We start from the raw sequence: 13525 nt of genomic DNA on the forward strand, positions 1-13525 counted from the left end.
TCAGAGCCTAGAGCCTGCTTCAGATTCTGTGTCTCCCTCTCTCTCTGCCCCTCCCCCACTCGTGCTCTGTCTCTCTCACTCTCTCTAAAAAGAGTAACATTAAAAAATTTTTTTTTAATTTAAAAAAATGTTAATATCCTTTGAGGTAGTGATTTTTTTTTTCAGTATTAGTATATGTGCTGCTGTGAAGAGAACACCGCTCATATTTTCATATCTTGGAATTTATCTCAAGGAAATTATTAGGAGTGTGAACCAGAATAGGTTCATTGCTGAATAACTTACCAACAGCAAATAAAACCAGACTAAAGAAGGCCTGAAGCCACCAAACTGCCCCCAGGTGGTTAAATACAATATGGTAGATCCATAGGAAGAAATACTGTACAATCATTATAAGTCATGGTTTAGATGATTATTTAATGTTATTAGGAAATATTCAAGATTTATTTACAGTCTACTAGGTGAGGTAATTTTTTTTTTTTGATTTTTTTCTTTTTACTTTAGAAGTAGAGTATATTTTTGTATAGGAAATAAATTGGAAAGATACCAAAAAATGTTAAGCAGTTAACACTGGCTATGGAGTTTATGATTAAATTGTCTCTTTATTTTTAAAATTATTTTACAATAACACATATTTTTCCAAAATCAGAAAAAAGTAATGAAAAAAAACAGAAGAAAAAAAGATAAGCGTATAGGTTCTATTATTCAAAGGTATCAAGTGTCCTACCAATAATTTCCTTTATAATTTTTATTAATCAAAGATATATACCCATCAACATGAATTTCTAATCTGTCTGACAAATGGCAAAGGCACTGAATTGTTCTTTTACCCACAAGCAAAGAATTATGTGAGTTCATGATGAGACTGGTTTCCATCAGGTGATGGTGGCTTTATGGAAGTCTAGGACTCTGATCACAGGGCCATCATCCAGTCTGCATATTCTACAGTGAGGAAGCCAAGACCTAGGCGGTTATTTGACTTGGAATCCTCTTTGTATCTCCTGCTTGTCTCTGGGAAAGCTGTTCAATCTCCCTGAGGCTGAATTTCTCTCCCAAAAAACACCCCCATGAAACCAGGGGGTTGTGGATCACTACTTTAGGAGTGTGTTAAGAGTTACATTACACAGTGTGTGAAACCAGTAGGGGCACAATGTTAATTTCTTTTCCCATCTTCTGGGATCACAAAAATGGTGGTACAGATAAGATTTAAACTCAGTCTCTGGCTCCCTGTGTAGAGGTCTTTCCATTGGAAATTATTTCTTCAATAATCTATTTTGGCCTGATTTTCCCCCAAAAAACACAATATTAAAAAAATAGATTAGCTGCTTAACTGATGGAATTCTCCAGCTTCTTCCCTGTTTGTTTTCATCCTTGGTTAACTCTTCTAATCAGTTAATTCCAAAAACAAAGACATATAAAACCCAGGAGCTTCATTTGAAAACACTAAGAGCTGTTTATCCCATTAAATTTGTTAATTATGGGGGCACCTGGGTGGCTTAGTCGGTTGAGTGTCTGACTTCGGCTCAGGTCATGATCTCACGGTTTGTAATTTCTAGCCCCACGTTGGGATTTGTGCTGACAGCTCAGAGCCTGGAGCCTGTTTCCGATTCTGTCTCACTCTCTCTGCCCCTCCCCCACTTGCACTCTGTCTCTCTCAAAAAATAAACATTTAGAAAAATAAATTGTTAATAATTTATAATAAACAATAAATTGTTTTAGCAGACAGGCACTTTTTTTTTTTCTAAGCAAAATTAAGTATTTTCACCTCAAATAGAATAATCTCCCAATGCCCGTCTACCCATCTTTATTAATTTTGTTTAGAAAGAAATCCACAACAGGGGCACCTGAGTGACTCAGTCAATTAAGCATCCGACTTCGGCTCTGGTCATGATCTCGAGGTTCGTGAGTTCAAGCCCCACATCAGGCTCTGCACTGACAGCTCTGAGCTTGGATTCTGCTTCAGATTCTGTGTCTCCGTCTCTCTGCTCCTCCCCGCCTTGTGCACAAGTGCTTGCGCTCTTTCTCAAAAATAAGTAAAAACGTAAAAAAATATTTTAAAAAGAAAGAAATCCATAACAAATTTTAGCAGGCTTCCAACAAGCTTCTTTATTTTCTTCTTTATTTTCTACAGGCTTCTTTATTTTCTACAAGCAATTCCATGATCCCCACTTCACCCCCCCCCCCCCGCCCCTGCAAAAACCTACCTAACAGCAAATTAAAGATTCCAGTCACAAGCTGAATGCAAAATCTTTGATGTACTCCAAGAAAATATTGTTATGTGACATTTTTGTAGCTAGGGTGAAATCCTTTGTGTTTTTGCAAATCCCCAGTGTTGGCAGACAGGCAAATAACAATTATCTGAAATGAAAGCTTGAAAACAGTAGCAGTTGATCATTGTCATGCTTGGTTGGTTTTACAGCAAATGAGCCTACCAGGTTTGTGGATATTGTTGATCCTTCTCTAGTCTCTAGTCACAGACAGAAGGGACTTTGGAGATTACCTAGGGCCAAATGAACTCCAAGGTATCTGCCAGTTCTAACAAAATTTGCATTACAATCTGGGAATGGAGACTGGGAAAGATAAACTACATCTGTTCTTTTGATGTGGATTTGCTGGTACGTTGCTATCCAAAATTGTCACTGTTTTCCAAACAGGAAGCGCTTTTCAGGAACCGAGAATTCAGAGATTTGCCATTTCTACAAAAACTCTCATACCTATCCTGGTGTTACATCTATATGTGCCTTTTTAGAGAGTCATTTGATTATTTGGAATGTTTCATGTTGGCCTTGTTCCGTCTGACTGGGTGATTTCATTAGAAACCTTTGTGTCTGAGAATAATGGTCTCTTTATGCTTTGTGGTTTTTCATTAGAATATTTCAGTAACTCAGATCAGAGGTGCACATTCTAGAGTTAGAGAAATAATAACTGCAAAGTAATTACCCTTCTTTAGGAATAATGATTTTAAAATTATTGTCCTTTTAATCTTCGTGTATGGTAAGAAAAGGAAACATCTGCCTTTGGGTTTTGGCATGTTTATACTACCAGTAGGTGTTTACATTTAATAGTTTGTTCAGGTTCAAAATTATTATTTTTTTTAAGTTTATTTAATTTTGAGAGAGAGAGCAATTACAAGCAGGGGAGGGGCAGAGAGGGGGACGGGTCAGAGGATTCAAAGTGGGCTCTGTGCTGACAGAAGATAGCCCGATGCTGGGCTCAAACTCAAGAACCGCAAGATCATGACCTGAGCCAAAGTCTGACGCCCAACCAACTGAGCTGCTCAGGCACCCCTGTTCAGGTTCAAAGCTAATACTTAAATGTTTTCCCAAAGCTTATACATACTCCTCTTTTCCCCAAATCTTTTTGTTCTTTCCGTATTATACTTGAGTACCTTTTCATAGAAATAGTAAATACCCAAGAAACAAATCACTGGAGTTGACAGAAGAGAGAAGAATTGCTCCTTAATGAGAGAAGAATTCTTTTTTTTTTTTTTTAACATTTATTTATTTTTGAGACAGAGAGGGACAGAGCATGAACGGGGGAGGGTCCGAGAGAGGGAGACACAGAATCTGAAACAGGCTCCAGGCTCTGAGCAGTCAGCACAGAGCCCGATGCCGGGCTCGAACTCACGGACCGCGAGATCTTGACCTGAGTCGAAGTCGGCCGCCCAACCGACTGAGCCACCCAGGCGCCCCAATGAGAGAAGAATTCTATATTGTCTCAAGTGGTTGCACACCTGCCTCTCATCCTCCATAAAGGCCGTCACCTCCATAGCTGCCAGAGTCCTGCACCTCCAAGGTAGTACAGTCAGCCCAGAACTCCTTCCCTCAATACTTAACTAAGAGGGCCACCATTTTTCCTCTCCTAAGGCACAAAATATTTGGCTTGTCACTGATTTTTCCTCACACATTTGTCACCTGGACTTGCCTGATCCTGCTCTCCTAATCCCAGATGCACCTTGTTTCTCACCACTGATCCAAATCCTAGCTTTGCTTGTTCCAGTTAATTCAACATGGTTCTCTCTGAATTTTCTTGGCACTTGTATGTAGTCTAAATATGCTGCTTTGAAATTATTTCTGGTTTTATATGTATCTTCATTAGATTCAAACTTCTCAAGGCAGGGGTGCCCAGGTGGCTCAGCTGGTTAAGCATCTGACTCTTGGTTTCAGCTCAGGTCATGATTTCACAGTTTGTAAGTTTGAGCCTGGAGTTGGGGTTTGCACTGACAATGCAGAGCCTGCTTGGGATTCACTCTCTCCTCTCTTTTTGTCCCTTTCCTGCTCTCTCTCTCCTCTCTCTCTCATTCTCTCAAAATAAATTTTTAAAAATGATTGAAATTTCTCAAAGCAAATATCAAGACCTCAGTATTTTCTCATGTATAACCCCCATTGAATCCTTACCTTCAACAAACCACTTAGGCCCCCTTTCCCTCACTTCCAGGTGGGGCTGATAGGAATAGCTGCTTTAGCCTGTTCTCAAGAGTATTATGAAGATCAAATAAATGTAAAGAGCCTTTATAAATGTTGAGGGGCTGTATACTTAGCAGTAAAGTTATACCAGTTCATACATTTTAAAAACTATGCCAAAACAAAACAGTTAATTTCTGTATAGCCACAGAAGTCTACTTGTTGCTTTCTATAAAGTGGCTCAAGCTTTATGCTTATGGTCTTCCACATGATAAATTATTCAGTGAAAATTGAAAAGCTTAGTTATTTGGCTATATGGGAAGATAACTCATATTTAGAAAGCTTTTGAGTAAGATTTCTACAGTGAAGATATATAACATTTCAAGTTAGAAACACATGATATCCAAATACATACATACACACACATGCACACACACCAAAAAAACATCTGGAAGATACATCCACGTGTTAACAGGAGGCTGTAGATACTTCATTTTTCCTCTTTATACTTCTCTTTATTTCTAAACTCCTCTACAATGAACCTATACTGCTTTTGTAATTTGACCAAAAATTAAAGACATGATGATTCACCCACTTTATTCCAACTCTGAGAACATTGAGCTTTTGTATTTAATCATCATTAAACAATTAGCAAAGTTTGGAAATTTTGGAGCTTGGAAAGTTTTAATAACACTGCTAAAAGTGTTTATTATGCTGCTAGTAGTTGGCTAAAAGGTTTTGCGATTCCATTGGTTGCCGCAGAACAACTTAAATTACATGTGCCTAGTTCAGCTATAGCAAATTATGTGAAACGTACTGAAATGTAAGCAAATACCAATGATGTGATGCATCAGGATGAATACATTATTTTTGGATCTATGTATTTTAATCACTTTCCAGTTTTGGACACTCTGTGGAAATGCCCTGACTGCAAAAAGAGGGATATTTGGCAAAACAGGGGATCTTCAGACCATCCTTTGCCTTGCATGTGCCAAAGATGACATCACCTATTCTGGTGCTTTAAATGGCGACATCTATGTCTGGAAAGGGCTCAATTTAGTCCGCACCATTCAAGGAGCACACAGTGTGAGTATGTCCATGTGGAAATTTGGTTATTATTAAATAAGTTGATATCACAAATAAGTGTGTTTTCCTGTTGTATTAAAATCAGCAGAACTCTGCTGAAAACTACCTAAACCTTCATCAAAGATTTCCCCAATTATAGCTATTCTTGTTCACCTTAAAAGAAATAGTTCAAAAGCTCAATAATTTAATTAACCTTCACTTCAGTCATTGATTGGTTGATTAGTGTTATTCATCCACATCTAGAAGAACAGGACTGTTTCATCACCAGTTTTATCTTATAGATCAGTACTTCTCAAATTTTAATGTACCTGTGAATTTCCTGGGGATCTTGTTAAAAATGCACATTCCGATTCAGTAAGTCTGAGATGATGCCTTTGCTGCTGGCCTGTGGCCCATATGTAGACAACTCTTGTTTTTACATTTGTTAGTAAGGGTAGATTTTCCGCACTCTGAGTAAGTAACCTCTAAATCCAAATCACAAGTTCTTAAAATGCAAACAGAAACCATTGACACACTTCTTTTTTGATGATCTGCTCTGTAAGAACATGGGCAAACTTTACTTCTGACCATTCTGCTCTCTTTTGACACCTATAATAATGGTTACACTGCTGTATCTATAGATGATAAAATGGAAATGCCCAGAAGAATGGGGAGATGTGAAAGCTAAAGCCTATTATAGTAAATGGAAATTTGGTAAACAATTTTTAGAAACTCACCAGACCTGTAGCTTAGGTCCTGACCTCAAATTGGTCCCCATTACTCTTAAATAAAGAAAAGTTTAAGCACGTCTTAGCAAAAGAGCTGTAAAATTTTAGATCTTTCATTGGCTTGTATGTTGAACCAATTTTCTTGGCTTCACTAATTATGAAACCAATCTTGAAACCATTCAGAGGTCAGCATTTGTCCCCATGCATAAAAGCAGCTGCCTTAGTAACCTCATTTCTCTTCACACTGGATCTTATGTCAACAGTATATTCTTACAGCACTTCTCAATAGACCAGATAAAATATTTTCCTATGGAGAAACATCTTTAAGTTATGGGACTATTTCAGGTGTGAAAAAAAAAAAAGCATCTTCATATAATGCTTAACAAATTAACACAAATGTAATTTGCTTTCAATTAGGCTCAGGTGTTGCCTTCTTGAACTCATTGAGATGCATTTCAGGCACCTGTGTACCAGTAAAAGTGTTTCTGTTCCTAGCTCAGATATCTTTGCCTGATTATTTTGAGAAGTGATTTATATGAAACACCTCTATTGTTGTCTTTTCTTTATAAGGATCAGTTGTCACCTAAAGGAGTTTGATCTTCATATCTACTTTAACCAAGGAATTAGTGAATAATATTTTTTTCAAATTGCCATCAGTTTAGTAATGGTAAAGGAGCATTTGAACTGATTTGCTTTGGTGGTAGTCATGATTAATTTTTACTCTAGCCAAAATGAAGGATATTATAAATGGCTACTTGTTCTATTGTCAGGATTGCAATAGAGAACAAGGTTTTTTGTTTGTTTGTTTTTTTACATTTATTTATTTTTGAGAGACGGAGTGAGACAAAGTGAGAGCAGGGGAGGGGCAGAGAGAGAGGGAGACACAGGATCAGAAGCAGGCTCCAGGCTCTGAGCTGTCAGCACAGAGCCCGACGCGGGGCTCGAACCCACAGACTGTGAGATCATGACCTGAGCCGAAGTTGGACACTCAACCGACTGAGCCATCCAGGTGCCCCGAGAACAAGGGTTTTTAAAAATGTTTTTGTTTTTGCTTTTTTTTTTTTTAATCATGAAGCTCCAACTATAATGACTACTTAGAATCCTTCAAGTATTGAGTATAATCTGCCTTACTCAACAGGCTGGAATCTTTAGCATGTATGCTTGTGAAGAAGGCTTTGCCACTGGTGGACGAGATGGGTGTATTCGATTATGGGATACTGATTTCAAACCAATAACCAAAATTGATCTCAGGGAGACAGAACAAGGATATAAAGGTAATGCATGTGGTAATAATTACCCATAACTCTAAAAGTGTTAAATACAATGTGAAGTTCTGTATTTATATTTGTTTCTGTACCCATCTTATTCCGGAAAGGATTTAAGGTAGTTTACATAAATGGATTGCATACACGATCAAAAGTGTGTTAAAAACAAATGGATACCCCTTCTTTCTCATTTGCATGAAGGTATCTGTGTGTACTAGCAGTGGTCCTCCTACAAAGATCAATAACATAATGAGAAAACCACCGAGTGGTATCTTGGGAAATGAGACTTTGAATTATAAAACTGGGAAATTCTGGACAAGTTGGTGACCCTAAATGAGGCTGCATCCAGCCTCTGAAAATAAGTAAATAAATAATTGCTAGGTAAAACAAGACCAAAAAATTAGCTTTAAAGTAGTAGCTATCAGAGTAGTAGAAGTTAACTTGGGATCAGGGCTGGGGACCTGGATTCAAATCCAAGTTTTGCCTATGATAGATTTGAGTCAAATGTTTAAAAATCTCTGGGTCTCAGTTTCCTCCTCTCTAAGATGAGGATAATTACTAGCAACAGCCACGTAGAGTTGTATGAGGATTAAAAACATGTACAGAGTGCTTAGAGTAAGTCATGGAAGACAGCCCTCAATAAATATTAGCTATTATTACAATATACTGAGTATGTGTACCAGGCAATACAAAACAGTTTATATACATCTATTTAAATTTTCATCATAAGGGGGCACCTGGGTGGCTCAGTCGGTTAAGCCTCCGACTTCAGCTCAGGTCACGATCTCACGGTCCGTGGGTTTGAGCCCCGCGTCGGGCTCTGGGCTGATGGCTCAGAGCCTGGAGCTTGCTTCGGATTCTGTGTCTCCCTCTCTCTCTGCCCCTCTCCCATTCATGCTCTGTCTCTCTCTGTCTCAAAAATAAATAAATGTTAAAAAAAATTAAAAAAAAAACTTAAAAAAAAATAAATTTTCATCATAGGTACCAGGCAATACAAAGCAGTTTATATACATCTATTTAAATTCTCATCATATTATAATCTCATCCTTACAGGCAAAGAATTGGGGTTTGAGAGAATTTAAAGTGGAAATGTAAACAGAAAAGATAAGATGAAGTCCTAGGCGATGTCGGTACACTAAGTACGTGGAGGGGGGGCTCTACTATTTGCTGCAGAGGGGCCCCAGACGCTGCTCTTGGCTCCTCCAGCCATCGCTGAGGGAGGGGTTGCTCAGTACCGTGACTTATGCTGTCCACAAGATGAAAACTGACTCACTGCTCAGGTGAAGGTGAATTTCTCCCAGTGCTGAAATGAGAGAGAAATTTCCCAAGGATCTTCCTAGAGAGTGTTCTGTGACAGGAGACCCAAGTCCTCGAAAGGCCTGAAGTGAGCCATTACTCATCAGGTTCTTTTCCACAAAGCCCCTTGATGCAGGCTGACAGCAGTGTGGCCACAGAGGTTTCTTCAAAGGCCAAGTAGTCTGGTGGTGCTCAGAGCTCTCTCCTGACCTGAGGTAGATTCCAGAGGACTGAGAGAAGAATACTACCTATTCTTTAGGCCATCCTCCTTGAATAATATTGTTGTCAACCAAACCTTTCTTAAAAATTATGCAGTACAGAAGTGAGCTGGATCTTGTACTTCCTATATGTACTCAGAGTCCAGTTTCCTAAAATATCTTTTAAATACAAAAAGCTAATCTGGAGATTGGATTGTTATTTTCTTATGGAAGCTCGGGATCATGTTTGGATGCATTTCTGAATACCAGGTACAGGGGTCACCATACCAAGTTGTAAAATGTAGTGTCCACTTCACTGCATTGACAAGGAGACAGTTGAGGCCCTTTAGTTCTCTGCCATAGTGCATGAGCCAGTATAACTTTATTCAGAAAAATACTTAAAACAGATATGAGCAAGCAAGCATCCATAAGAGCAATGTAAAAAATATTGGTAAAGCAGCCAAAAACGTTTGACTTTGAATCATGAAACTTCTTGGTATATATTTCAAGGTAAATGGAGAGAAAATCATGTACTTAGACAAGAGATGAGTTAATTTACTAGGTGGGATTATTGACCATAAACTGGCTAGATGTTGGGGAGCATAAACCAGCAATGATGATTCCTTTTTGGCACTTTATCCAGCTCATCCAGAAACTATATCACAAAATTAAAAGATAGATTTTAAAGTGGATATCATAGCAGAAGTCATACTTACCGTGTTGTACTTTTTTACCTGATACTGAGTCCCTGACTTAAGGGTCTCAAAGGAGAGTTCACAAGCCAGTGCACAATGTGCATCCAGGTAAGTGGGGGTTTATATTGATTGCATGGCCAACTCCTGTCCCTGGAGTCAGAGGAAGATGGTCAGGAACAGCCTGCATTTTTTTCACTCTCAACACATTCCTACATACATGTCCTTGCCAAGGTCAAAGCAGATAGAGGTGGTCCATGGTAGACAGGAAGTGTGCCTGTACATCATAAATGTGGCCTATGGTGCCTGGGCTTACAGTTTATCAGGAGACAGACAGGCATGCATGCATTTGTAGATGGATGACCAGTGAGACAAGATCCCTATTTCCATGGGAGTAATGGACTGTGCTTTCAAAGGATCTTAAAGACCATGCTGCAGTTTGAACCCAAGGGAGCCTTGAGAAGTTGTGCCATTCCTCAAATGGCAGCCACTTTCCTGCCACCTTCTTGATTTTTACAATCACTGCTTACTACCAATACTCTTATTTTCTCAATATTTTACTTTAAATTTATTTTATTTTATTTATTTACTTATTTTAATGTTTATTTAGTTTTGAGAGAGAGAGAGAGACAGAAAATCAGAAGCAGCCTTCAGGCTCTGAGCTGTCAGCACAGAGCCCTACGTGAGGCTTGAACTCGCGAGCCATGAGATCATGACCTGAGCTGAAGTTGGACTCTTAACCAACTGAGCCACCCGGGCACCCCCAAATTGATTTTAATACATCTCTTTTTTTACTTCTCCTTACTATAAACAGTAAAACACTTTTTTAAAAAATATGCATCCTTTTTAAAGCCTTCACTACTTTTTTAAACGTTTTATTTATTTTTGAGACAGTATAAGTGGGGGAAGGGCAGAGAGAGGGGAACTGAAGATCTGAAGCAGGCTCTGTGCTGACACCAGCAAGCCCAATGTGGGGCTTGAACTCATAAGCCCTGAGATCATGACCTGAGCCGAAGTTGAACACTCGATGAACTGAACCACCCAGGTGCCCCACCTGTCACACTTTAAAAATGTTGTAACAGAAATCCACTATGTACTGCCCAACTTGAAAAGATTTTTATTTGAGTCCTCTCTATCTTTTTTGGTGAGTGGGGAGGTGAGACTGACTAAAAGTTAATAAATATTGTTGCTCTTTTCAAGGAACCAGCTCCTGGTTTCTTGATCTGTTCTATTGGTTTTTTAGTCTGTTTCATTTATTTCTGGTTTAGTCTTTATTATTTTCTTCCTTCTACTGGTTTGGAGTTTTGTTTGTTGTTCTTTTTCTAGCTCCTTTAAGTGAAAGGTTAGGTTGTTTATTGAGATTGGTTTTTTTGTTTTTTTGGGTTTTTTTGCTTTTTGGGTAGACCTGGAATGCTATAAACTTCTTTCTTAGAATAGCTTTTGAAGCATCCCAAAGATTTTGGACCTATATGTTTTCATTTTCATTCATTTCCATGTCATTTTGATTTTCTCTTTGATTTCTTGGTTCACCCATTCATTGTTTACTAGCATGTTATTTGACCTCCCTGTATTTGTGTTCTTTCTAGATTTTTTTCTTGTGGTTTATTTCTAGTTTCATAGAGTTGTGGTCAGAAAAGATGCATACTATGACTTTGTTGTTTTTTAATTTGTTGAGAGTTGTTTTGTGGCCTAATAAGTGATCTATTCTGGAGAATGTTCCATGTGAACTTCAAGAGAATGTGTATTCTGTTTTAAGTTGGAATGTTCTGAATATTATCTGTTAGGTCTATCTTGCCCAATGTGTCATTCAAAGCCACTGTTTCCTTGTTGATTTTCTGTTTGAATGATGCGTCCATTGATGTAAGTGGTATGTTAAAGTCCCCTACTGTAACTGTATTACTATTGATTATTTCTTTTTTGTTTATTATTGGCTGCTGTATGTATTTGGGTGCTTCTATGTTGGGTGCATAAATATTTACAATTGTTATGTTTTCTTTTGGGATTGTGCCCTTAATGACTATATAGTGTCATCTTTGTCTCTTGTTACAGTCTTTGTTTTAAAAAAATTTTTTAATGTTCATTTTTATTTTTGAGAGAGCGAGCATGAGCAGAGAAGAGGCAGAGAGAGAGGGAGACACAGAATTTGAAGCAGGCTCCAGGCTCCAGGCTGTCAGCACAGAGCCTGACACAGGACTCAAACCCATGAACCATGAAGTCATGACCTGAGCCAAAGTCAGATGATTAACTGACTGAGCCACCCAGGCACCCCTTATAGTCTTTGTTTTAAAGTCTATTTTGTCCAATGTAAGTTTTGCTACCCCAGCTTTCTTTTTACTCCCATTTGTATGATAAATGCTTTTCTGTCCCTTCCCTTTCAATCTGCATGTTGCTTTTAGTTTGAAACAAGTCTTTTGTAGGCAGTATATAGATAGGTCTTGTTTTTTATCCATTCCATCACCCTATGTCTTTTGATTGCAGTGTTTAGTCCATTTATGTTCAAAGTAATTACTGATACGTATGTACATAATGCCATTTTATTGCTTATTTTATGGTGGTTTTAGTAATTCTTCTCTGTTCCTTTCTTCTATTGTTCTTTTGTCTCAGTTTTTTGGCTTTCTTTACTGATATACTTGGATTCCTTTCTCTTTGTTTTTTGCATATCTATTAGTGGTTTTTGATTTGTGGTTACATAGCATCTTGTACATAGCATCTTGTGCATAGAGCAATCTATATTAAGTTGGTAGTTACTGAAATTTGAATCCATTATTTACTCCTGTCCTCTCCTCAGGTTTTAGGTGTATTGTTTCATGCTTTATATCCTTTTATTTTGTGAATCTCTTGACTGAATTTTTATAGATATGCTTAATTTTACTCCTTTTGTGTTTCCTACTCTTTGCACTACTGCTTATGGTCTTTCCAATCAGTCCCTTTTAACATTTTCTGTAGCACTGGTTTAGTGGTTGTAAGTTCTTTTAACCTTCTCCTTCATTTAAAAAAAAATTGTTTATTTATTTTTGAGAGAGACAGAGAGAGAGACAGTGTGAACAGGTGAGGGGCAGAGAGAGATGGAGACACAGAATCTGAAACAATCTCCAGATTCTGAGCTGTCAGCCCAGAGACTGACGTGGGGCTTGAACTCAGGAAATGCAAGTCATGACCTGAGCTGTAGTCAAATGCTTGACCAATTGAGTGGCCCAGGCACCCCAACTCTCTCCATTTTGAATGATAGCTTTGCTGGATAGGATATTTTTGGCTTTAGGTGTTTTTTTTGTTTTGTTTTGTTTTTTTGTTTGTTTTTCAGCACTTTGATTATATCATGCCACTCTCTTCTGGTCTGCAAAGTTTCTGCTGAAAAATTAGCTTATAGTCTTATGGAGTTTCCCTTGTATGTAACTTTTATTTTCTCTTTCTGCTTTCTTTTTTTATTTTAGAGAGAGGGAGTGCAAGCAGTGAAAGGGGAAAAGGAGGGGAGAGGGAGAGAGAGAGATTGAGAGATCTAGAGATCTTAAGCAGGCTGCATACCCAGCACAGAGCCCAACACAGGGCTTAATCCCATAACCCTAGGATGATGGCCTGAGCCAAAACCAACCAACTGAGCCACCCAGGCACCCTTCTCTTTCTGCTTTTAAAACTCTCTCTTTATGACTGCTTTTCACCATTTTAATTACAGTGTGTCTTGGTGTGGACCTCCTTGGTGTGTGTGATTTTGTCAGGGCCTCTCTGTGCCTCCTGGATCTGGATTTCTGTTTCTTTCTCCAAATTCAGGATGGTTTCACCTATTATTTCTTCAAATAAATTTTCTGTCCCCTTTTCTCTCTCTTCTCTGTCTGGGATACCTATAATGCAAATGCTATTATGCTTGATGGTGTCACTGAGTTCCCT

The 13525-nt window shown here is 38.3% G+C and overlaps 1 protein-coding gene across 5 annotated transcripts in view; it reads left to right on the forward strand.

Annotated features, from left to right (window-relative positions):
- The window catches only part of EML6 (EMAP like 6), a 281421-nt gene that overhangs the window by 126923 nt on the left and 140973 nt on the right, over positions 1 to 13525 (forward strand). For all 5 annotated transcript variants that reach the window (XR_008417847.1, XM_053890698.1, XM_053890697.1 and 2 more), the window contains exons 6-7: positions 5301 to 5486; positions 7332 to 7467. Coding sequence is in view for 4 of the 5 variants with exons in the window: in XM_053890698.1 (XP_053746673.1) it covers positions 5301 to 5486; positions 7332 to 7467 (322 nt within the window). In the remaining variant the exon portion in view is untranslated. The remainder of the gene's footprint in view (positions 1 to 5300; positions 5487 to 7331; positions 7468 to 13525) is intronic.

This window comes from Panthera pardus, unplaced genomic scaffold, assembly GCF_024362965.1.
Source record: "Panthera pardus isolate Hobbes unplaced genomic scaffold, ASM2436296v1 HiC_scaffold_25, whole genome shotgun sequence".
Taxonomy (NCBI): Eukaryota; Metazoa; Chordata; class Mammalia; order Carnivora; family Felidae; genus Panthera; species Panthera pardus.